The 24,521-nt window shown below is 39.8% G+C and overlaps 1 protein-coding gene across 6 annotated transcripts in view; it reads left to right on the top strand.

The window, feature by feature from the left end:
* Positions 1 to 24,214, top strand: part of SEC24D (SEC24 homolog D, COPII component) — a 45,142-nt gene extending 20,928 nt beyond the window's left edge. For all 6 annotated transcript variants that reach the window (XM_085057781.1, XM_085057779.1, XM_085057783.1 and 3 more), the window contains exons 9-23: positions 7,426 to 7,564; positions 8,742 to 8,857; positions 11,307 to 11,431; positions 13,882 to 14,073; positions 14,693 to 14,786; positions 16,690 to 16,806; positions 17,109 to 17,276; positions 18,327 to 18,423; positions 19,024 to 19,169; positions 19,752 to 19,890; positions 20,301 to 20,419; positions 21,084 to 21,263; positions 21,397 to 21,588; positions 22,066 to 22,155; positions 22,527 to 24,214. In XM_085057781.1, coding sequence (XP_084913907.1) covers positions 7,426 to 7,564; positions 8,742 to 8,857; positions 11,307 to 11,431; positions 13,882 to 14,073; positions 14,693 to 14,786; positions 16,690 to 16,806; positions 17,109 to 17,276; positions 18,327 to 18,423; positions 19,024 to 19,169; positions 19,752 to 19,890; positions 20,301 to 20,419; positions 21,084 to 21,263; positions 21,397 to 21,588; positions 22,066 to 22,155; positions 22,527 to 22,667 — 2,055 coding nt within the window. In that variant the 3' untranslated portion in view covers positions 22,668 to 24,214. The remainder of the gene's footprint in view (positions 1 to 7,425; positions 7,565 to 8,741; positions 8,858 to 11,306; positions 11,432 to 13,881; positions 14,074 to 14,692; positions 14,787 to 16,689; positions 16,807 to 17,108; positions 17,277 to 18,326; positions 18,424 to 19,023; positions 19,170 to 19,751; positions 19,891 to 20,300; positions 20,420 to 21,083; positions 21,264 to 21,396; positions 21,589 to 22,065; positions 22,156 to 22,526) is intronic.
* Positions 24,215 to 24,521: the final 307 nt, after the last annotated feature.

Below are 24,521 nucleotides of genomic sequence, written 5' to 3'. Positions count from 1 at the left end.
CCCAGAAAATGTTATACCACTCTGGAGGTCAGTGCCTCTAAGCTTGGTTTCACAATGCCTAATTTAGAGGTGCATAAATCTTGTATTAGATTAGGCTTTCTTTATGGAGTATGCCCTGTGCTAGTCTGCATTTGGTAGTAAATAATTTGGAATTGGATTGCTTCCCAAGACTTCATCATCAAGGAGAAAGTTTTTTGTTAGCCTGTAGCTATACTCTGTAACTGGAATGAGCATTCAGAGACAGGTTTAGCAACAGCTTTTGCAGCAGAGCTTTTTCTAACTGAAGTAAATTTTCTGATTTACTCTCTTCTGTTTTTTAGTTTTTAATGTACATGGGAAAATAGTCCTAAAATGCCCTCCTTAAAATACTTCTGTGTTATGTTGGTCCCTGCACCAGTGGTTGTTATGGTAAGGATGTAATTCTGATAAAGATGAGGGCAGTGACTTGAAAATGTGACATTTATATAAATCTTATTCATATTGTAATAAGAGTTCCTGACTAATTTCATACAAATTTGAAATTTAGACTGAGAAAATAAGGATGTTGTAATTAGTTTCTGGTGAGTTGGAGACTGTGACTGTCCTTCAGAATGGTAATAGCAGAATTAAAACGTGACTAAGCAGCAGTACCTAAAAGGGAAATAAAAAGTAATAGTTATATCCATTTAATTGGCTGGCCAACTATAGTGATAATTTGTTTTGCCAACAAAAATGACACTCAAGTTAAAAGTCACTTTTAGCGCTGCTCAGCAAGAACAGAAACATCTCTGGATTATCATCCCTCTGTTCAGCACATATCCAAAACACAGTCCCTTTCCAGCCACTGTGAGGAAAACTAACTGTACCCCAGCCCAAAGCAGCACACTTGTATAACTCAGTTCCACACAGTTGTGACACTCAGCTATAGCTCAATGCTAATAAAAGAGAGGAGGGTGGTTGCAAGTCACAGACAAATATTATTAATGCTTGAAGGTTCTGGAGTCTGCTTGAAGCATCCCAGCTATCATAGCAGCAAAAGAATCCATGGAAGAGAGACTCGGAGTGGGAACATTCTGACCTGATGTGGTATTTGTGAAGTAACAGTTGGTTTTACTGTTGACCTTCAAAATTAACATCCTAGAAAGGACTTGGCTTTTGTAAAGGGCATAAAACTCATCCCAAATCTCCTTGCTACAGAGGTGAAGTTGTTCAGTGCTGCTTTTTGTTCACATAGGAAAAATTCTCCTTGTACTTTCTAAGGTCTCCTGTGGCAATTGGCTAGCTCTAGATGGCTTGGGAATGCAGCATGACACTTTAACTATGCCCAATTCTTTCTAAGTTCAGTGGAAACAAGTTAATTAGCCTTGGAGGCACGTTTACTAATAAATATGGTCCAGGAAAGGCTGTACATAAGCAGAACTACTTTATCCATCCACAATTAAAATACTTCTAAACATTTATCTGCTTTTTTTTTCTAATTAAAGTTTCTTTCTTTAATATATTTGGATGTGCAAAAGTAGGAACAAGACAGTTCCTGTAGTGAAAGTTTTCAGGAATGCAAATATGAGTAGTCAGTGTCAAAAGTCACAGTAATGCCTTCTAACTAAAGAGAAACATCTCTGTTTTCAAGAAGGAAGGAAACCTTCCACTCATTAGATTTTCATGCATGATCTTAGGTCAGTGATTGCTTTTCTCTCATATGCTGATAAAATACATTGTGTCTATATATACACATCTGTCTATCCACCTATGTATGGATGTGGGTGTATAAAAAGAAAAAAACCCAACATCTAATTGGTCCCTAAAGTTGCTGATAGCCCAGCAGGCCAGAATGGATCTGAAATCCAAAGTGGGGTTCTGTTCTTGTTCTTGCTGTGAAGGCATGAATAATATTGATAATGTTCTGATACAGAGTTTCGTCCAGGAGAATGGTGCTTCAGAGGTCACTATACCACATTTAGATTCATGTATAAACTGAATTAGTTGTTCTCAAAACCTGGAGCTCCGTGTTCCATGAGGACTGTTTGGAGTGTTGCTTTATTTCCTGTTGTAAGGATATAGAAATGTGCACAGCTTTGTTTGCATTAAATGGTCTTGGAGTTTTTAAAGCAGAATTAATGTGCCAAGTAACCCATTACTGTTGTATGTTACAAGCTGTGTCTGTGTTTTAAACTGTGGTGTTAGGTTTATCATTTATTTAGCAATCTTAAAAAAATTTATGAGAGGATAAACTTACCTTGATAAGACCTTGCAGCACCCTACAGTAAGAGACTGGGTCTGTCCAGAAATCAGTATTTAGGGACCAAATTCGCTCTGACATTTTGAAGATCCTCTAGAACTCTCCTGCAGTGATCTGCAAAAATACCAGAAATTATGCCTGGATGAGGTGTCTTTAAGAGTTCTGTTTGATTTTGCAAAATAAGCCAGACAGAGATCACATCACTGAAAATCAAACTTCTAATTTTAATGTGAAAATCTTATGACCAGTAAAGCTAATCCCTTGTAATGATTACTTAAGCATTTCTGTAGAGAAGTTTCTGAAACTTGCCAGTTTTATTTTTCAATTGTGTTACAGCAAGTGTAACAATCTTGCCTAAAAATCTGACAAGCACTGCAGTGCTGGACCACCTGTGATACTGATAAGGTGGGAAATGGAGCTGTGGATTAGTACAGGCATGAACCTCAGTCCTGGCATGTGATTAAACATGTGCTTATCACCCTCAGGGGTGCTAACAGCAACAACAGCGCTGTCTTGAGGGAGTTTTGTCTGGCCCTTGTGCTTCCCTTGTGTTTGTGCCTCTGCAGCAGCTCCGCTCGCGCTGGGTTGAGGGTAGATTGGGCTGAGGCAGGTCTGGTTGAGATTAGATGGGTTTCAAGTGCTAACATTGTCAAAGTGTGTTGTGCAGCATCGTTTCTTGATTAGCCAGTTTCATGCTCCTGCGTCTATCCTCAGTTAATCCTGGCTGCTGCCCTTCCCTCGAGATACAGAATGTCCCTGCATCCAAAGAGCAGTCAGCACTGCAAAGCTGCGAGGTGCTGCAGAGCACTGTCCAGGATGGGCTTGGGATGCCCATCCTGGGATCATGACCAGCAGAACTTGGGGTGCTTCTCTCAAGCGTGAACTTTTTTCCTTTTTTTCCCCCACCCTTCTGTCACCTGTAGGATACAGAAGTTCTAAAGAAGTAAGCTAACTAATTTTGGTGTTTCTCTACATCAACATTTTGTCATTATTACATGTATTTTCCCCCATCCTAAAAATCCTTCTTATGTTGAACAGAGCGTAGTCTGTATTTACACTCTTGACACTGCCAACTCTATTCAATTAATGGTAATATTCCTCTTAAAAAGGGAATGGTGAGTAAGGATTTCAGGGATAGGCTGAATTATGATACACAGAAACTGAGAACTAGTTTTCTGTTTATTTTCCTACACACTGGATCACATTCCACATGCAGTGTCCACTTGAAATTCAGCTACCATGCCATGGTATGTTTTGCAGTGCTGTGTGTGCAGGTGAATGTGCAGCCTGGGCCTGGAGGGGCTTTGAGCAAGGAGTTTTGAACATGCCTTTGGCATTTTTATGTGGTCTGTAAAAACCAGGATAGAGCCAGGAGACCCTGTATCACATGGCTGATGCTTTAGCCTTGCTGCAGTCTTGCAAGCAAACAAGGAAAGCAATGGAAAAGGAGTGTTACAGAAAATACTTGAACCTGCTGTGAACCTTGCAGAGCAGATAGTCCAAATTGGCCTGAGTCATCAGCTGAGGAGGCTGATCATGTTCAACATCTGAAAACCAAGAATAGGCAAAATAACTCTTGCCTTCAGAGGGAAAGACTTCTGATAAAAGACAGTGGGAACACAAAGGGAATCACAAAGGGAAATGCTTTCTTGATGTTTTAATGTGAATCAGTAAAGCAACTCAAAACCAAGGGATTATTTGTAGAGTGGTTAATCTTTCTCAAAAGCAATCTATGATGATAGAATAAAAGACAACAAACCCCTTCAACAGTGCTAGGAAACAGAAACACTTTGGTTCATGACCTAGTTTTTTTCCAAAACATCAGTGTTATGTTTCAGAATTCTCTTTGATTATCCAGAGGAGCTTTTTGTCATCTTTTTACTGTACTAATTAAACACAACATTTTCTTGGGGCAGTGATGCCACACTTGGCCAACAGCCTTCTCCTTTGTTCATTAGAAAGTTATGTTGTATAGCATATCTTGAAATTCTCATAGCGATATTTCAGTGACTAGAATTGCGACAATGTAAGTGTCAATAACGACTCCAGAAGCACTGTTTACACTTTAAGGGTGTGATGGAGACACCAATATGTTTATTTTGTTGTCTGAGTAATGACTTCCTTTCTTCAGTATCAGTACTATTTTCTTCAGTATCAGTACTATTCTTCACTATCCTCTCTTGTTCTCTAGAGGATCTCTCATTAGGATTTTTTGCTTTACAATGCCTTTCCAGAGATGTGCCATGATGATCTGGAGCTTTAGCACAGTCCTTACACTTGAAATTTGCAGCTGTGGTCCAGATCCTGCAATCTGAATATGGTGATAGTTTGCAGGCATCACCCTCAGAAGCATGTCACGACTTCATTTTTATAGCCAACAATAGAAATTCAACTTTCTCAGACTTTAAAGTGCAGGTTACAGTCCCTTTGGAAATTTTTATGGATGTGTTTTATCTTGGAGCTGTGCCACCAATGTCTGTCTGTTGCTTTGTGATATTTTTCTGACTCCTGAGATATGATCTTGCTGAAATATTTCCAAAATAAAACTCCTCTCTTTGCAGCTATATTTGGGGTTAGGTTGTGGTTTATCAGATGAGCTTACAGGGCTTGTGCTTCAGTGAGGCCTCAAGGTTCCAGAGAAAGCAAAGTTTGTGCAGGTCCCTTGCAGCATTTTTCATCTCTTCCCAATTCCTCCTTTGTGTTAACCTAAAATTTCAATTTTGTGTCTCCCAGCAAAATTGATTCTTTCTGAGAGAGGAGAGAAAGAAAATGCTGATACTTGGTAGGTGGAAAGGCAAAAGAAACAGGACTATTGCATTTACTTAAAGAAACCAAACAAAAACCCCCAAAATTTAAAAAAAAAAAATTAAATTTTATCTCATTCCACTGCTCCTATGAGGGTTTGCCACTGATTTCAATGGGAACATAAAGAGATCCCTCTGCTTTTTCTTCTGGTGTACAGTGACATCTACAGAGAGTGGAGCACAGCAAGCAAGACTTTCCCATTCAGTACCATGTCTGGTTTTGTTTTTTTTTTACTTTTATGTTTTACTTTTATGTATCCTTAATTTAAACTCATGACTTTTTGCGTTTTAATGCATGTACAGTATTACTTACCTTTGTACACTCCCACAGAAAATGGTTGTTTTCAAGTTATTTTACCCTGACAGAAATTGCTTGGATGTTTGGAAATGCAGTAGCAGTTTACATGCTGAAATACAAATTCCTTTCCCATCATGGGGTGGTGGGATGTGTGCTTCTACAGTGCAATACACTGTAAAATTGCAGCTTTTTGGAGATAAAATTTCTTTCACAACTGTGTTGTTCACATCAAGAAAGGGATTTTTGATGCATTTGATCTGAGCTCCTATTCTGAAGTTATCATACAGAGAGCATTTTCATTAAATATGTTCATAACTGATGTAATGTTTTAAAGTATTTAAAGAAAACACTAAAGTGTAAATTCCATTTATTTTCAAAAAATTCCAATTTTTAAATCTGTAAGGAGACAAATAGGGCTTTTAAAAAGAATTTTCTTTGTTAGACAGACTTCTTAATTCTGTCATGTACTTTTTTGGTTGGTTTATTCCTTGGTTTATTTTTTTCCCCCTGAATTTTTTTGTCTTCAAGAAGGTAATTTATTACATATGTGTAAGAACATAGATGTTTAGGCTCTGAGCTTCATGGCATTTATTTTGTTATTATTCTCATTTATGCCTTTTATGTGAAAGTCTTAATTATGATATATCAAAATGTGAACGTTTTGAGGGTAATTTTTCTTGGATATCATTAAATGTATCAAACCAAGGTTTAAAGTTACTGAATCAGTGTGTATAAATGCATCAGGATTTGGTTTAGTCTTGGGTTTTTCCCCTTCCAGGTCAGCTGTTATAATAGTATTAACTGCAAACCAGATCCAGGTCTCATTAAACAAATACAGCAGAATGATAATCAGAAAATTGCCAAGTAATGAACAAAACACAGAACTTTTAAACCTTATTAAGCCATTGTGGCTGATGAGCAAGTTTCATAGCCAAGGCTTTTATGTCTGAAAAATTACCCTGGTGTTTGCCAGCTGGTATTACTGGTTAATTTGGGTTAAACTCAATTTGCGTAGAGCAAAGAACACAAAGTAAAAGAATATTTCAGTGGAACAGGAGGGAGCACTTAAAACCCATGTAGTAAAAATCTACTTGTATGTAGAAAATCCTTGGCAAAATGCATCCTTATGCACCAGTAAAAAATAGTGTGTATAATAGATGAAATACACCCATTCTTTAAAAAGAGACAGAATAATGGAAAAAAGAAAAAAGATGTGATAGTGTGATGTGCTAACATTGAAAGGCATTGTCAGCATTTTTCTTCTTGTAGGGATTTGCTGTGTCCAAACTCTGCACATTTCTTATTCTTACCTTTTAGCTGGGGATGAAGGGGGTAAGAAAAAAAAAATTAAAAATAGTGTTTCACAAATAATTGAGCAAACTTCCATTTCTGTAGTGGTTTCAAGTATGACTTTTGTAATATTAGGAATAATCACAGGAATCTTTCAATTCCTGCAGTTTTTATGGAAAGAGGCATCTGGCAAATGTCTTCCCTTAGCTGTGTGTTTTGGCAGGGGCTGCAAGCCAGCATGGTCAGTATAATTAAACTGACAAGTGCTTGAGGTACTGTACTTATTTGCTGTATGTACTTTCCTACAATAAATATTAGTGTTTCTCCTAAATCTCCCCCTCTAGCTGGTAACAGGGAGCACGGGGGGGCAGCATTTAGGACAAAATATTAGAGACTTTCTCAGTAAATACCCTTTTGCAATAGATGAGCAGCAGTAGATTTCTTCAGGAAAAGCTCAGTCTGACAGAGAAGGCAAAAGACCTGACTCCAGCAGATTTTTCTTAGTGTGCTGTTAAAATTACCCTTTGCTGGAGAAAATCAGCCTGGAGCCCTAAACTTCCAATGCTTTTGAAACTTTGTGGGGTTTTGGTCTGAATCCTTATTCTTTTTCTGATAAACACCAGAATTCACCCAGTGAACTTGTAAATTTAGCCCCTGAGGATATCTCTGGGGCTCAACAGTTTTTGTGTGAATGCTGAACAATAAATGATCTCTTAATCAGGTGATCTCTCAAAAGAGTTAAATCTGACTTAACCCTTTCAAACTCTCCTTGGTTTCATGTTTACATTGCTCTCTCTGTACATCTTCATCTACAGACACTTCTTTATCTTGTAAACCATGGGGAGGCTGGACCCATCCGGTGCAACCGCTGCAAAGCCTACATGTGTCCCTTCATGCAGTTCATTGAAGGTGGGAGGAGGTACCAGTGTGCATTTTGTAGCTGTATAAATGATGGTAAGTGATGTTGCTCTATTCTGGGTTTCATACAAATTCCATACGGCTAAAAAGAAACAGTATTCCTAAAAGGATTTTCTTGACTTGCTGACTTGATGAAAAAATAGTTTAGGGAGATGCAGTAACTAGGCTTATTTCACAGCTGAAAAAAAAACAATCGCTTCCCAAGAATACTAGAGGGAAATATTTTTTCAGTACAGTTAAAAAAAAAAATATGAAAAATAATGCTGACTCATGAAGTCTAATCTGGTGTGATCAAAACTTTATTTAAAAAATTTTATGGCAACATAGGATACAAAATGGTTGTGTTGTTAATTGAAAGCAAATTTTGTGTTGAAAGAAAACATTAATTTCTTTAAGAAATACAAATGTACAGCAAGAAGCACATATTTAGACCCATGTTAGCCTCATCCTGTGCATGACTGTGGATGCAATGGTTAAATAAGCTATTCATCTTACTGTGACAAGTGTTGGTTTTCACAGAAGATACCATGCCATATTTGTCCAAGTGTGCTGCATGTGACTCATAACTATTCTTGTGCTCTTGGCTAAATCCCAAGTCTTTGCCAGAACTAGCCTTTCTAGACATTTGTATCAAGCTGGATTTCCTCAGCTGGATCACAGGGGTATAGTGCTTTCCCTAATACAGTCATCTTTTCAACTCTGAAACGTGAACCTTGTCAGACTCAGTCCAACTGCTTTTCTGCCTGGAGCTCTAATGTTTGTGCAAGCATAACAGATAATAAATTTCATAGTTTGTTAACAATTTAAACTCTCATAAAGGGAAATTTAAATGCATTGGGAACACTTGAAGAAAGACATTTAGGTTGCAGTATCATTTTAAATCATGCTGGTATTACTACAGTGTCTTTTATACAAGTCAGAAAGCACTTAAAAAATCTTTGATAAGGACTAAAAATGGCCAAGAAACTAAGTAGATATTCCTCTCACTCACACTCACATGCACTTTTACAGGCAAAAACGTGGGGAGAAAAAAAGCATTATGAATTTGTATTCATTGAGGAATAAGACTGGCTCTGTGTAAATTGTTGGTGCAAACCTACTTGATTTCCTACTGCTTTGGAGTACATTGCATCTGCTGAAAGAACTTTTTGTGTTGTTCCCCTCCTTCCCCAAATTACAAATGTTTTTTCCCTGTTCTTATGTTGACTTGTAGTCCCCCCAGTCTTCTTTCAACACCTGGACCACATGGGCCGACGGATAGACCACTACGAAAGGCCGGAGCTGTCCCTGGGATCTTATGAATATGTGGCTACTTTGGATTATTGCCGAGTGAGTATTGCCAGAGTGCCAACCACTGCACAGTGTGATGGCAAAACAGACAAGCTCCTTTAAATACTTGGAGTAAATGCACTTGTAAACTGGATGTCGGTTTGCAGGACCATTCTAGGAAATACGAATAGGTGTGGAGAATATAATGTTTTGGGTTTTTGTGAGGCAAGCAAGTAAAAACAACCAGCAGTGCAGCAAAGTCATGGATCACCAGTCTTTAAGTGGGGCATTTGTTTGCTTCTACCCAGCATGTTGCACTGTTTAAGGGATATCTTTGAAATGCTGGTGCATCGTTGCATTTTAGATCTGTGTCTTCTACTGATTTTGAAGACAGACACATATCTAAATTGCCTTCCCAATACCCAAAACCTTAGCAAGTGAATTTGACCTTTTAATCTGTTCCTGGCAAAAGTAGTCTTGGTATTTTGACCAGTAAATTACAATGGAATGGGCTGTCTCCTAATATCAACTCACTGAAGAACTCAATCCAGAGCTCACTCATGTTACTGTAAATATTTGTAGTTGGTTTTATTACAGAACTCTATTTGATACTTCTGAAAGCATAAATTACTTAATCTTTTCAAACTTTAGCTCATTTTACAAAACTGCAAGTGTGACTTCATCTGAGCACAGCACAGACATATTTTTCACTTCTCACTGAAATCAGGCAGAATTTTCTTCCTGTGAGTGGAGTTGAGGCCATGATAATGTTAGAAAAGGCACCTGAGTCCTACAAAGTCTTGAGGTAACTTCAAGTAACTTTTTCAGACCATCAGATTATTGCTGGTATGAAGAAAATTAACAGGTTCAATTCTGCTTGGGCAGAATTACTAGGGCACTGCTCCAAAATCCAGTGAGATCTCTGAGATAACCTCTAAGATTTGATTGAAACCTGACTTAAACCCCAGGAGAGAACTGGGGTGAAGGATTACCAAAATACAATGTGGGATGCTCAGTGTACATCCAGTGTAGCTCCATCAAATCCTGAAGCCTCCTGAGTACTGAATTGCTGCGTGCCATTTTCACAGTTCTGTTCCTCTGCTCCAGAGTGTAGCCCTGTGTGATGCACTCATCATCACAGTGCAGCTTTCAGTGCAGTAACTTTTGCCACACAACCTAAATTAGGGAATTTCCTTGTGAAGTCATCCGGTGTGGTCTGCCTGCTTGCTACAAAGATGCATCTACAGACTTTCTGCAGTCTACAAAAAAGAAATCTTATACAAAATAACACTCTGCACTGGAAATGCTATGTTGTTAAATATTACAGGAGTTAGCATTATTTTGTAATTCACTTTTCATTTGGCTCCAGTTTGCAGAGGTTCTCTTCTTTTATAAATCCAGTTCAAGACCAGCACTGAGAAGTCATTTCCTTTTGTGCTTATCAAATGACAAGGATGAAGAGCTACAAAAATTGTTAACAAATCCCAGCTGGTTTGCATTATTGCAGTCCTGCTAAGCGGATGTGGTGAGAGCACAGGTCCTCATTTCTACCATATATTTGTCAAAACTTAGGCAGAGATTCTTTCTAAATGGTGATCTGGTACAAGAGTTTAGAAGCAGTTTTTGGTGCAGTTTCTGAAACAAGAATCCAAGTACAGTAAACAGGACAGCTTTGAAAAGTACTGCCTGGTTTCAGTTAGCTGGAATTAATCTTGATTTACATGAGTCAAATGAGTGAGATCAAGGGTGTAATGTTTAGTTTCATTTAAAACGTGCCAGGGACTAAGGGTAAGTAATAATTCAAGGGTTAGATGAATTTTTCTTAAACTGAATTTTTCTAAGGTTTAGTTTAACAAGTATAATTTGTTTAAGAGGTCAGAACTCTGTGCAAAGGCAGTGAAAGAGTGTAATGAAAAAGCCATCCTGAATTTGACACCAAGTAATGACTACTACTCATTTAATGGGACTAAGGAAAAATTTAGGGAGTGTGATGATCACTCTCTTCATTTCATGTGAACTTCCTGGATACATCTCTTGGCATTACTCTTTTTTAAAACAAGTAATCTTTCCTCTCACTTTTCCATACTTACAGAAACTTGTGTCAGTAGTGTATGCACGATTTTATGCCACTTAGACTGTGGATAAGAGGAACTCCCAAAGGAGAATAAGGAGTACAGAAAAAAGCCAAAAGGCAATTTTGTTTAAACATTTGAGTTCCAGCAGAAAACATTCAGGTTTCATTTTATCTAATGAGTTGTTACCCTTTAGATATTTTATTCCAGTAGGATGCTGTTTTCTAGTGATAGCGTTTTATTCCAGGGCTGGACTTCACCCAGTGCATGTCAGCTTTCTGCAATAGGTACCATTTATGATTCACAGCATTTTCAAACAACTGAACACTGTAATTATATTGCCTTATGATACTACCTCTAAATTTTTTCCTCATAACAGGACACTGTCTAATTTTCCCTGTGAATGATCTTTTTTTTTTTTTTTTTTTTTTGTGTAGGACAAGAAGCCTCCAAATCCACCAGCTTTTATCTTTATGATTGATGTATCATACAGAAACTTAAAGAGTGGCCTAGTGAAACTCATATGTGATGAACTGAAGACTCTGCTAGATAAACTTCCAAGGTAAAGAAGCAGAAGTGTGCTTGGCTTAACTCGCTACACAGCAGTTTTCAAGCAACTTCACATGTTGAAAGGCAAAACCAAGCTACGGAAAATGTCAAAATTTACTGTACAGGAACTTTTTGAGTGATAGTGACCAAATGTTAATTTTTAACACTGCTGGCAGCTCTTACACTTTGGTGTCTGGGCTTGCTGATGAACAGAAAGAATCTGCCATACTACTGAGCATGTAGCTTGCATTCTTTTCCTTTCTTGTGGTGAGCTCTAGTGGTGATATCAGTTCAGTCACAGCTCGTAGCTTCAACTTCACTTGCTGTAGTTGTGTTCACTGCAATCCTGCTTTTCTCATTGAATTAAACAGGGAAATACCCAAAACAGAATCCTTGGGGGAGGCCAGGCTCTCTAAAGCCACAGTGCTGGTGGGTTGTATCTTTAGCTCTTACATTTAATTAGCAAAACTTTTAAAGCTTCCTGCTGCATTGTGAGACTTCTCTGTCCAGGTTTGTATCTGGGAGAACAAATCTGGTAGGCAGCAACCATTTTATGAAATGGAACACGTGCTTTGTGAGCATGAAACACAGCAGTAGTATTACTACTGGTCAATATTACTGATAGTATGCTATTGTAGTGTAGTTTAGTATGGTTTTTAGTGTATTAGTGTAGTTTCCAATAGAGTTTAAATAATGCAGACACACATAGTGAAATGAGAGCAGTGAAAGATGGAAAAATAAAAGACAAGGTGTGTCTTGTCTACATATAAAAGCATATAAAAAAAGAACATCCAAAAAGAGAATGCATTCTAAATAACAATGCTTGCAGAGGGAGAACAGACTTAAGAAGTGTAGAGAGCAGTGTGACAAAGAGTAGGAGATGAGATCCTTGAGATAATCTGGGATATGTTAAAAATCTTTTTTATTTGTGTCCTGGGATCTCTGTGCCGGAAAGAAATTCCAGTCCAGGGTGGAGGTTTAGTTTATCAGATGTCCATGTAAGGCCATCTCTCAAGTAGTTTTTCACTGAAGATTACACTGGAGACACAAGTGTTTGAAATTATCCTGAACATATCTCAGAGATTGCCATCGGGTCTGGTGGTGACTATGAAGATAGTAAGAAACATGAATGGAGTAACAAAAAGCAGTTGACAGTTTGGAAACACCTATGCTTGAATAGGGGAGGTTGAGAAGGAATGAAAGCAAGTGTATCTACTTCACAAAAGAGACATATTCATCCTTCTCACCAGTACTCTGCTGAGATCTGCAGTGAAATAACTTGGGCAAAGGTTTTCATGTCCACTGAAAAAAAGCAATAAAAAGTAGAGAAAGCTAGGTCCTTCAGACTTTCCTCAGACTTGTCTGTTGTCAACAATATTAATTTAAAAGAAGACAAACGTAAGACGTTCCACCAACATTTGTGGTGAAAAGTTTATTATGTGGCTTAGACGCAAAGGTCACTGTGTATTCATCTTCTTTTGCTGGACAAGGACATCTGCAGAAATATTCTGCTGTTCCCTCATGAGGGAAAAGCCCTCTGCAGGGAATACCCTGTGCTAGTATCTTTGAAAGGATGGACTTAATACAGCAAAGAAATATGTGTCACAAAAAGGCCTCGTGTGCTCAAATTTTAGAGCAGATGTTTTCAAACTTGTGTTCCAAACCAGAACCCCCTCCTGGCTGTGTTTTGAGAAATACTGAGAAATGTTTTAATAGAAATTGTGCTTATGAGCTCTGAAAATCAATCTAATGAGTTGTGCAATTATGATTTTTAGGTACATAATTTTAAAAAAAAACAAACCAAAACCAAGAAACCATTTGGATGCATTTCTATGCATATGATGCAGGTTTGTCCTTGTGAAACTTTAAAAAGAACTAAATAGTGTCTGAGCTACAGGGGCAATTGGTTATTTAAAACTAATCTTTAAAACAATGATAGAACTTGGTTGAAGTGTGGCAGTGCAGATTGACACTGGTAAGAGCAATATCTGAAATAAAGGTCCCAAGTTAAAGTTAGACCTGCTATCTAACACCTTTGGGACTGGGATGATGTGCATGCTTCTCTTTGAAGTAGGAAAGTGCTGTATGTATAGAAATTGAATAGTAATTTGTCCTCATCGAGCTCCATGACTAGTTGCCCTGTTCTCTCTTTGCCATGTTGCGATGTCAACACCGTTTATTCTTTATCTTTGGGATTTTTGACTGTTTCAATGGGATTCACCATTGAAAGGGTTGATGTAACTTTATAAACTTTTTTTAAGTAAATGATAGAGCAGTTGATTATCATGGAATTTGAATTTGACCTAAGGCAAGGATTGAGGACATTACATCTTCTTGGTTGTTTGTATTGTTGCTCCCAGTACAGATAATGATCAGACAGCAGCCTTGCATGTCAAGGGAATGCTTTTATTGCAGGGTCAGGATTTCAGAATTATAACCAGTTGGGTTTTGCTTTTTTTACAGAGAAGAGCAAGAAGAATCCTCAGCAATTCGAGTTGGTTTTGTCACTTATAACAAGGTCCTTCACTTCTTCAATGTAAAAAGCAGCTTAGCTCAGCCTCAGATGATGGTGGTCACTGATGTTGCAGAAGTTTTTGTTCCTTTGCTGGATGGTTTCCTTGTTGACTTTGAGGAATCCCGATCCGTTGTTACCAAGTAAAGTATAATTACACTTCATGAGAATAAGATGTGAATGTAACAATAGGCATTATGCCTTTTAGTCAGTTGGGTTTTGGGGCATGTGTATCTAGTGAAATATTTCAGAAGTCAGCAGATGCTTCAAGCGCTGTATTTCCGCCTCTGAGGCAAAGAAAAAGTCACAACCCCCCAGAGCTGAACTTGAAAGCTTGTGCAGGTCAGGTGTAAGCCACCTTCAGGTGTGCTGCCTCAGAACTGGGAGGAGGGATGTGGCTGTGAGCCATGTTGTGTTTTTCCTCTTGCAATGCACATCATGTGCACCTAGATATGATCTTAGGACTTTGAAGTCCTTGGAGCATGCCAGAACTACCTAACTGTTAGCTAATTTTTTATTTATTGCATGTTCCTTCAGATTATAAGCTTTGATAAAATGCATCTCATAGAATTATAAAATGTGTATTTTCTTTCATTCTGGCTGGAATTCTAAGAAATTGAGCAAGCAAAATTTGTATTATTTTTTGCACTATAAATTTGCATGAGAAACATCTTCCTGTGTGAAGACTTAGTACATTACAAGGGTTGCTTGGGGATTGCCTTACACTGACCAGTTGAGACACTAATCCTTTCTCTTTCATAGCTTGTTGGACCAGATTCCAGAGTTGTTTGCAGACACTAATGAGAGTGAGACCATCTTCGCTCCTGTTATCCAGGCTGGCATGGAGGCACTAAAGGTTAGAATATTGCTCTCTGTCAGAGAAGCAGCTTGAAATCAGGTTTGGTAAAAGCCAGTCCCATCACAGTGGGAAATCAGGGGGAAAATAGTTGTTGATTGTTTCCAGCACTAATATTCCGTTAGAATAACGGTACCTTTGAGCTGCTTTCATCAAAATAAGAACTGACAAACATAACATCTGTTTCCAGATGTTCTTATTGAGGGAAACCAGTCCCTAGAATCTATTCCATGTAGGGGCGATGTTTAGGAGAGGATGAGGAGTAGGAGTCAGTTTCTTGTTCAGTGTTTAAGAGAAATAAAGTGTTTAGTTACTACAACAGAACAAATCAGTACTCTTGTGTTTGCACAGATATCCGATCCTTGCATGTGTGAAGGCCATGGAAGTCAGTATAATAATATCAGACTTTGCTCTGGTTATTCTCTTGCTTCTGCAAAACTTCTTGTGCAAAACAGGATGTTTAGGACTATCTGTCTGTGACCAAATCAGGCAGGGGCTGGAGGGTTTTGGTGTAACAGACAAGTTCTCACAGCTTGGATGCAGCTGGCAGGGAATCCACGGGTCAAGGTGCAGCCCTGTTGCTTTCTGTATGTCCAGGACATCCCCTGAAGTGCTGACCACGGAGCATTGCCAGTTAAATGCACACCATCCTGGTTCACAAGATTTGTCAGGGCAGAACACAGCCAGTGGTGCTTTAAAATGGTTGATTTGTCTGTGAGCTATCTATGAGTAAAGCAAGAACTTTGAGTGGATAAATATATTAAAACATAAATGAACATTTCTCAAATGTGTTTCTTAAATATTGATTTCATACCTGCTTTCTTGTTATTTATTCATACTGCCAGCAGGTATGTGTGCAAAGCACATCTAAATGCTTTTCCTAATACTTGACCTCCACAAAACAAATTTAAGAGCCACAATTGTAAATTTCCTTTGATGATGGCTATAAAAGAAAACACCTCATAATTAAGCTTTTTATTTGGCCCAATATTTTTAAGTTGTAATTTGTAAGGATTTTCACTGTGAATCATTCATTTGCATATCCCTTTGCTCAAGAAAACAGTTCTTGTCTAAAAAGAATAAATGGATTGTATTAATAATATGTATATTTTAGAAATTTTGTCAAACCAGTAATTCCTGATGCATAGCAGCACAAACAGGTATTTGGCAAGTCTTTCAGCCTTCAGCAGAAAGCTTCTTCAAAGGAATTGAAGAAATTGGCATTTGTGATCAAAAGTAACTGTTCTTGAAATATTAGAGGTAAAATAGCTCTTTGCAAAGTCAGGTGCTGCCTTCAGCTGTGTTTCTGCCATAGCAGAGAGATTTCTGGTTTCCCAGAAGAATGCTACAGCTTATTTTGAAAGGTGGAATGTCTTGTGAACATTGTAAGACCTGGAGAAGAAATCGTACCAATGGTGATTTGTGTGTGCATCTTGGTAGTGTAGACTTGAATGTGGAATCTAATCTACTACAGGGATGGAATTGTCACCTGCTTGTAAAAACGTGTGGAACACCTGTGTGCCTGAACTGAATTTTTCTGTTAAATGGCATTTCCTTTCAATTTGATCCAATTTGAGTATTTTGTATTTTGATGCCTGTTGCCTAAAAACGCTTGTATCCAATTGGAAAGTCTCCAAGAGAGGCACTCCTACTTTTGCCTCTGCAGAAAGTGCTGTCAGAATGCATCAGCCAGCAAACCTGTGTGCTGGGCTGACACTTACTGACATAAAAGCTCCAATTTGTTCAAGGGCTTATTCCATCAAGTTCTGTGCCTGGAAATGAATTACTTACCTCTGAGGAGCTTGCAGAAAGTGTGCAGTGTTGTGTGAGACCCCAGAGTGTATGAATATGGGCTTGTTCACTTTGCAGTAGTAAAGGTGCCAATGTGGTGTCTTTGGAACAGGCTGCAGAATGTGCTGGGAAGTTATTCATCTTCCACTCTTCGTTGCCAACTGCAGAAGCACCAGGGAAGCTGAATAACAGAGATGACAAAAAACTGCTTAATACGGATAAAGAAAAGGTATTTTCTGCTGTGAGTTAAGAGGGGACTACTGTTACACTCAGTTTCTCTAACAGGGCATTTACCTTTTCTCGTTGATTTTCTTTTACACAGAAGTATTTGGTTATATGATGCCTCTGTAGTGATGGGTTCTCCAAGAACATACTGAGGTGTTCCTTGCATCCAAGGGTGGTGGAAGCATGTTTTTGATGGTAGCCATGCCTCACTTCAAACTCACACTTCATCCTTTTGTCTTCATCTGGCCCTTTGGGTTGTGATTAATATCTAATGTTATGACACTTGTATTTTTTCTTCTTTTGCAGACACTCTTCCAGCCCCAGGGAAATTACGAGGCCTTAGCCAAGGATTGTGTGACGAATGGCTGCTGTGTGAATTTGTTCCTCTTCCCAAATCAGTACGTGGATGTAGCCTCCATGGGCCTTGTCACAATGTACACTGGAGGAACACTGTACAAGTACAACAATTTTCAGGTAAGTGGTGCAGGTTTCCTGCCTTTCAGATAGTAACAGCTAGGGGGTTTTTGTTTTTCATCGGATTTCAATGTGTGCTTGGACATGTAACTTAAAAGCAGAGTGAGTCTGGAAAACCTGGTTATCAATTCCAGGGTGAGGTTTTCTCGCTCTGGGGAGGCAGGGGAACCCCAAAACCCCACAAAAGAGGTTTCCCCCGTGTGCTTACCACGCTGCCGTGGGCGAGGTGGAGCCGGGACCTGCGGGACCCAAACCCGTGCTAGGGCTGGCTTCTCGAAGACAGGATAATAGGAGCCTTGGCGAATAAAGGAAATGCAGTCTCTCAGCCTTTGGAATCCAGGGTTTATTGGTAGGGATGACGGGGAGGAGAAGGCAGATGGGACCGGGACGGAACGAGGGTGGCAGGACGCGGCAGGATTCCGAAGAGCCAAGAGCGCCGAACGGAAGCGAACATCGGGTTAAGAGGGATGGAAAGATGGGAGGGGTTTTGAGAGGATAGCCAACCAGGACGCAGGGGATACAGATCGACAAGGGCTTCAGGGAATGGGGGTACAAGGAGGGAAGATACAGAACTTTTAAAAACCAATAATAACACTGCGGGTAAAGAACTTTCTAGCTATTAACTAGATATGGGATAAGGGAAGGCAGATATGCAGTGCCAATCAGACACACTGCTACACCAGGGGATAAAATTCAAACTTAGAAATGGCAGATCAGGCTCAAGTTTGTATCTCGAAGTTGTAATATCTGGTTGGCATCCTAAAATACTGTCTAGATTGAAAGCTTAAGTGCAGTAATGGATGTTACTGGAGGTGATTTGGTGAACAGAGATTCTGGATGTCCAGGCCTAGTGATGAGTGGGGGACACTTGCAGATATCTGCTTCTGATAACAACAACCAACATTTGAAATCCTTTTAAAGGACTCAAGAGCTGTTAAATGTGAACAGATTTCCTGGGGGAGGATGGGCATCATGGAGGAAATGTTGGGTCACTGCTGTGCTGCTGTCCCTTGGTGTTAAACCTCTGAACCTTCTGCTTTGTGATCACAGCTTGATGCCGACAGCCCCCAGTTCTTAAGTGACCTCAGGAAGGACATCCAAAAAAAGATGGGGTTTGATGCAACAATGAGGGTTCGGACAAGTACAGGTAATGGAACTCATGGGAATGAATTTTAAATGATACAGTGCTGTGCAAATCACTTGTGAGGTCAGGTTGTTTTAATTTTATTATGTACCTCTTGAAAATTTATTGACTAGAGGGATAAAAGGCAGGGGGGTGTGTGTGTATATTTATTCTTATATACATACACACACATCCTGTATATGCCTCCTTACCACCTGATTTTCAAATCTGGGGGAAGGCTTCTGCTCACTCTGCACACAGTATGGACTGCAAGGAAGTTGTATAAAAAGGTATTGCTGCTCGACACTGGCCTGTGCCTTCATTTTCATACTCAAATGGCATTCCTGTGTCTACTTTTCCAGCTTCTTTTGCTCATTCTTAGCTCAAATGCAAGTGTTAGAGAAAGGGACACACTCAAAGAGGCCAAGCCAGCAGTGCTGCAGCTATGGGTGTCTGAGTCACAGCTTTTCCCTCTCACCAGCTCTTACAAATGCCATCAGCAAGGACAGTTGCTGGGACTCCTGAGGCTGTAAAGCCCTGAGGGAAAATGGCTCCTGCCATGTAAGTAATGTCAATTGAATTTGCCATTTTTTAATTAAATGCTCTGTTTTAATCTGGTTGTAGGCTTCAGGGCTACAGACTTCTTTGGGGCTATTTACATGAACAACACCACGGATGTGGAGATGGCAGCGGTTGACAGTGACAAGGCAGTGACAGTGGAGTTCAAACATGATGACAAACTGAATGAAGACGCAGGAGCCTTAATTCAGGTAAAAAACACTAATTCATGTAATAACATAAAATGTTGAGCAAGACTACCTGCAGCCAGAGCAGAGAAGAAGTGGTGGTGTAGCAGTGATGAGAACAAGGCACAACTTGCACAGATTCCTGTGCCATAACACCACTAATAAAAAGTGTGTTCCCCTATCTCTGTGCTGCATGTTCTATTCAGGGGTACCCAAATGCTTTCTAAATCCTTTCACTGAAACCTTGTCAGCTGTTTGTTTTTTCCAGTTCCGTGTAAATAAGTTTATTTGGAGTAAGAGATTCATTGCTACTTCTATGGCAATTGTAATTGCTTGTGGCATTCCTCGTGACCGCTCTGTTCAAGAGCAGTTCTCTATTGCTAATCCTCCCTCTCAACTCTATGGACTGTTGGACTTTTTATAATGTTAAGATGGGCAACTTATTTTATAGTGCCTAATATATGTTCCCTAAGAAGCACAGGTATGTTGGTGCTACAGCTGCCAGCAGCCCTGGCAGCATCAGGCTGCACCAGCTGCAGAATGCATCATCTGCCTTTTGTGCAGAGTGGGTGTCTCCAGTGGTGACAATCTGTGTCTCTGTTGCAGTGTGCTGTCCTGTACACATCGATGAGCGGGCAGAGGCGAATCCGCATACACAACATGGGTTTGAACTGCAGCTCCCAGTTAGCTGATATCTACAGGAGTTGTGAGACTGATGCACTTATCAACTTCTTTGCTAAGTCAGGTACAGTTGCAATGGACCAATTTTGTTTCCTTTTCTACTTTGGTGTGGATGAAGCAGAAGGCAAGGGGGCTGAAGTGTTTACCTAGTGGGAAATAATTTTTTATAACTTGCTGCTTCATGCCTGAGCAATTCCTGAAGTATTATGAAATTGAAAAGACAAATAATTACCTATTTTAGACAAACTGCCATAAAAGTAATACTTGTGTGTAGGTAGTGCACGGAACTGGGCAGGCACAGTAAGTGGCAATGGACCTCCTACCATAGTGTTGGGTGTTAGGTGGGGTTTTTGGCTGTCTGTAGAAGAAACTAAAAATCAGCCCCAGCCCTCAGGTCTGTAAAATCAGAAGCTAGTAGCAGACAAAGATACTTTGAGAGGGTGTCATTTTTAACACACACTTTTGTGTTTGTAGCTTTTAAAGCCATTCTGAACCAGCCCCTGAAGACAGTCAGGGACATCCTGATGAACCAGACCACTCACATGCTGGCTTGCTACAAGAAGAACTGTGCCAACCCAGCAGCTGTCAGCCAGGTAAAACACACACCCAGTCCTATCCAGCCAAACTTTGCCACCAGTGAACAACCACCCTGCAACATCAGCAGAGCCCAAAAGGAAAATTTCAGGCCGACTTGTCCTTTTCCTTCAAATACAATTAATGAGAGGTGGGATTCAGTGGTGGCACAGCACACAGGAATTGTTGTTCTGAAACAAAAGGCAATGCCATTGATGAAACTGATGCCTATATTCACACAAAGGAGCTCAGCCAGCCTTTTCCTTCCTGCTGGAATTACACACTGACTCACAAAACTTTCATTTTTAATTGTTACGTTGTTAAAGATGGTTGTAGTATTCTAATTTTTGGCAAATCAGACTGACTGACTGATTTGTTTCCATTTAATTTATTCACTTATGTCCTGGTGATTCAGCTCAAAGAAGGATTTGGGCTTTTCCGTCCCAGCAATGCTGCCAGTAGCCACAAGCCTGGGCAGTGAATTGTTCATTGTTGGTGAAGCCCAAATATGGCAAACAAAACTAGAGCCATTTACTGTGGGTCTTTATTTGTCTCCTTAATTCTGGAGAGAGTGCTCCAAAAATGAGTAGGGTTACACGGAGATGACAGAAGCTAAGACAGTGACTACAGCTTGTAGAGTAAATAATTTCTGTTGGATTCTTATTAAAAGTGTTGTTTTCTCAGCTGATCCTGCCGGACACGATGAAGGTGCTGCCCGTGTACATGAACTGCCTGTTGAAGAGCTCTGTGCTGGTCAGCAGGCCCGAAATTCCAGTGGATGAGAGAGCTTTCCACCGCCAGCTGGTCATGGCCATGGGAGTGGCCGACACACAGCTTTTCTTCTACCCCCTGCTGCTGCCAATTGTGAGTCAGGGTGGATTTTTTCACTTTCATTTCTAACCCCTCTTACCTGGAAAGGAGCCGCTAAGATGTACCAAGCCTTTCAATAGTTACTTTTCAAGTCGATTCTACAGCTCTTGTGTCTTTTGCCCCACAGCACAGCCTGGATCTGAAGAGTGATGCTTTCCCAGCTGCCGTCCGCTGCTCCGAGGATCGCCTCTCTGATGGAGGAGCCTTCTTGCTGGCCAATGGGCTGAACATGTTCCTGTGGCTGGGAGCCAGTGCATCCCCAGAGCTCATCCAAGGGCTTTTCAATGTGCCATCCTTCGCACACATCAGCACTGAGGCTGTGAGTAGATGCAGACTAAGAACTGAGGATTTAGCAAGACCAGATGCTAATCGGAGAAACAAGTGAGGTCTTTTTTCATCCTGCAGCTGGAACAGGTGACCAGCAGAAGGTGTTTAGACACCAGATGTGCTTTAAATTACGTAGAACTTAACACTTTGACACTGAACACTAAGAGGTCAGAAGCTTTCACAACTTTTTTAATCTTCTTAAACTTTTCCTGTTACAAGTATTTAAGTCCTTTCAACTGTGTATTGCTAAAATTAGAACAAAACACCTTGCAATGCTTAAATTTCCCCCGACAATGCACTTTCATATAGTCTTTATTTTACTAAGATGAGACCTTCTTGTGAAGGAGATGGCGTTTCCTTGTTTAGTATGAAATCCACAGTGCCTTATAACTATCAGCAGTTATTTTTGGTTAGAGATGTGACTGGAATACAACAACTGGAATATAACAACCTGCTTTCTTTCTGACAGACATCCCTGCCTAACCTGGACAATCCATTTTCTAAGAAACTGAAGCATATTCTGGAGCAAATCCAGAGCCAAAAGCCCTACACTATGAAGGTAACTGCTTTCTGCCTTAACTCATTCCTTAAACTTGTTCAAAGGAACACTCCAGGCTTTCCCAAAACTTACCAGTGGCTGTAAAAGGTTTTTTAGGTATTGGGAGTCCTGGCATGATTTGTAGGCACAGGTGTCTCAGATGTGCTTAATTCCCAATCACAACTGGTTAACAAAGGTAGTCAAGTCTAAAAGGCAACCATTCTGTTCTGCAATCCTCAATTCACATTAGTCTCTCCAGCATCTGCAGTGTGGAGATTTATTCATTTTGAGGCTTTTCCCCACCTCAAGAGCATTCACTAAGAGACACAGGAGAACTGTGCTGCCATCTAGTATGACTGTATCCTAAAACTATCTCTCTCTTATCTTTCCAGCTGATGATAGTGAAGGAACGGGAGCACCCAGAGATGCTTTTCCGCCAGTTCCTAGTAGAAGACAAGAGTATTTATGGAGGAGCTTCATACATGGATTTCCTCATATGCATTCACAAAGAGATCAGCCAGCTGCTCAGTTAAGGCAACTCAAGTAAAATGTTCAGTTCCTTTTTGCCTTTGCAGGAGGGATAGTTTTTGGTGCCTGAAGGGTGGCCTACAGCTCCACCAGACCCAGGCCTTCTGCTGTGCTTTACTGACCCTTTTCTGTGCTTTTTTTGTACAGTTTCATTTGATCCCACCTCTCCCTGAGTATTTTGCTTACTTCTTAAGCTGTAGAATAGGAAGTTCTACACTCAGGTCTTAATCTTCTGGGAGTCCTGACTCTTTCTCTACATGAATTGCCAGACTTCAGACAGCCAGTGCTTAAGAGCATATATGGTATACATTTCTTAAAAGACAATTTAGAATACTCTTAATTATTTCTTTTGCTAGTCACAGGTTGTACCAGAGCTGGGAAAGATGATCAGAATCTATACAGAGGAGGAAAAAAGATAAAACACTTCTTTTTCTAAGTGAGGATATAAGTTGAATCAGATTGGCATTAAACATGTAGTTCAGTTTGAAGGATTTCAAAGTCCTTCCTGTGAAGAAAATCTCTGTAAATTAAATCCCTTTTTTCCTGGAAGGGACATGTATTACTTTCTGCAGAAGCAGAGCTCTAGGAACCCTTCCACAGCCAGGGTTATCCAGGACACAGAAATGCCTCAGTTTTATAACTGGACTTGAGTAAATATAACAACAACAGGGATCACAGGAAGAACAGTCATCAAACAATCCTTTTGCCACCTTTGGCAGATAATGCCACACTATTATGGTACAATTCTGTCCTCTTGGGGGCAGCAATTAGTTTAGCATACCATTTAATTACATTTTCAAAATTGCACAAGTTAAGCTTTATTTAGTACATTTGCTAACTGGAATGTTCCCAACACAACTCAGAAAAATCTATCCCTCAGAATTTCAGTGGCAGATCAACTGTGAGACAGTTGAGAAATTAACCAAAGGTTATTTGTGGTGCTATAAAGCCTCTTGTTTGATACCAGTTCTAATACAGTGACTTCCTCTCCCATGTCAGATTTATTCAATGGTCACTGCTTTGAAAAACAAGGCTTTGCTAATACCAATATTGAAGGTAGAATTTGGAAAGCCAGAACCTTTGGAACAGCCATTTACCTCAGATACTTCATCCGTTTCTCTGTCTCTCTAGGACCAATGCCTCTGATTGTGAGGTTTGAGCTTTGTCAAACTTGAAAAGCTATTATTAAAAAAATTAGTGTTTTAAAGCCAAAAACACTCAAAAGTAAGGTTAAGTCTCAGTAAAGAAAAAAGTGCCTTTAAACATGCTAGTGTTGCTACTTAGTATTAATTATTTAATATCCACAATAAGCAGTCAAAATGCATAATTTTTTGGCTCAACAGTTTATTTATACAGTCCTATTCTTGTCATTGACCAAGAGCTCTTGAAATAAGTGGCTGTATTAGAAAAGGATCCTCAGCCTGAATTTCGCTACCAAGACAAGCACTTTTTAGCTGTAGACATTGCCCTGTAAAAAGTGTTTGTTGCCATTTCATTTGTAAAATGACACCAGCAACATTTGTGTAAAGAAATAAGCAATTATTAAATATAATCTGTGTGTGTGTTTATTCTTTCATACATCCCAAGTTCTCCAAGGTTTTATGTCCATGCATCCAGCAGTGAGTACACTGTAGGTCACCTTCTCCTACTCTCAAGACAGGCATCTTACATGGCCTCACCATTTTCAGTGTGTTTCTGCTGTTGTCATCACCCATGGCTATGGTTAGAAGACACCATCCAAGTGGAGCCAAGTGTCGCAAAGAGGGGCTCAGAATCAAGCTCAGGTAAGCCAAAGCTCTTCATGACAGAGCTACTGTAGCAGAGCTCTAGCCTGCAACACGAAGTTTGTTAGCTACAGT

This window comes from Lichenostomus cassidix, chromosome 4 (genome assembly GCF_008360975.1).
Source record: "Lichenostomus cassidix isolate B80296 chromosome 4, HeHo_3.0, whole genome shotgun sequence".
In the NCBI taxonomy this organism is placed as follows: domain Eukaryota; kingdom Metazoa; phylum Chordata; class Aves; order Passeriformes; family Meliphagidae; genus Lichenostomus; species Lichenostomus cassidix.
The sequence above is the reverse complement of the archived record's forward strand: the minus strand, read 5'-3'. Positions and strand labels throughout refer to the sequence as shown.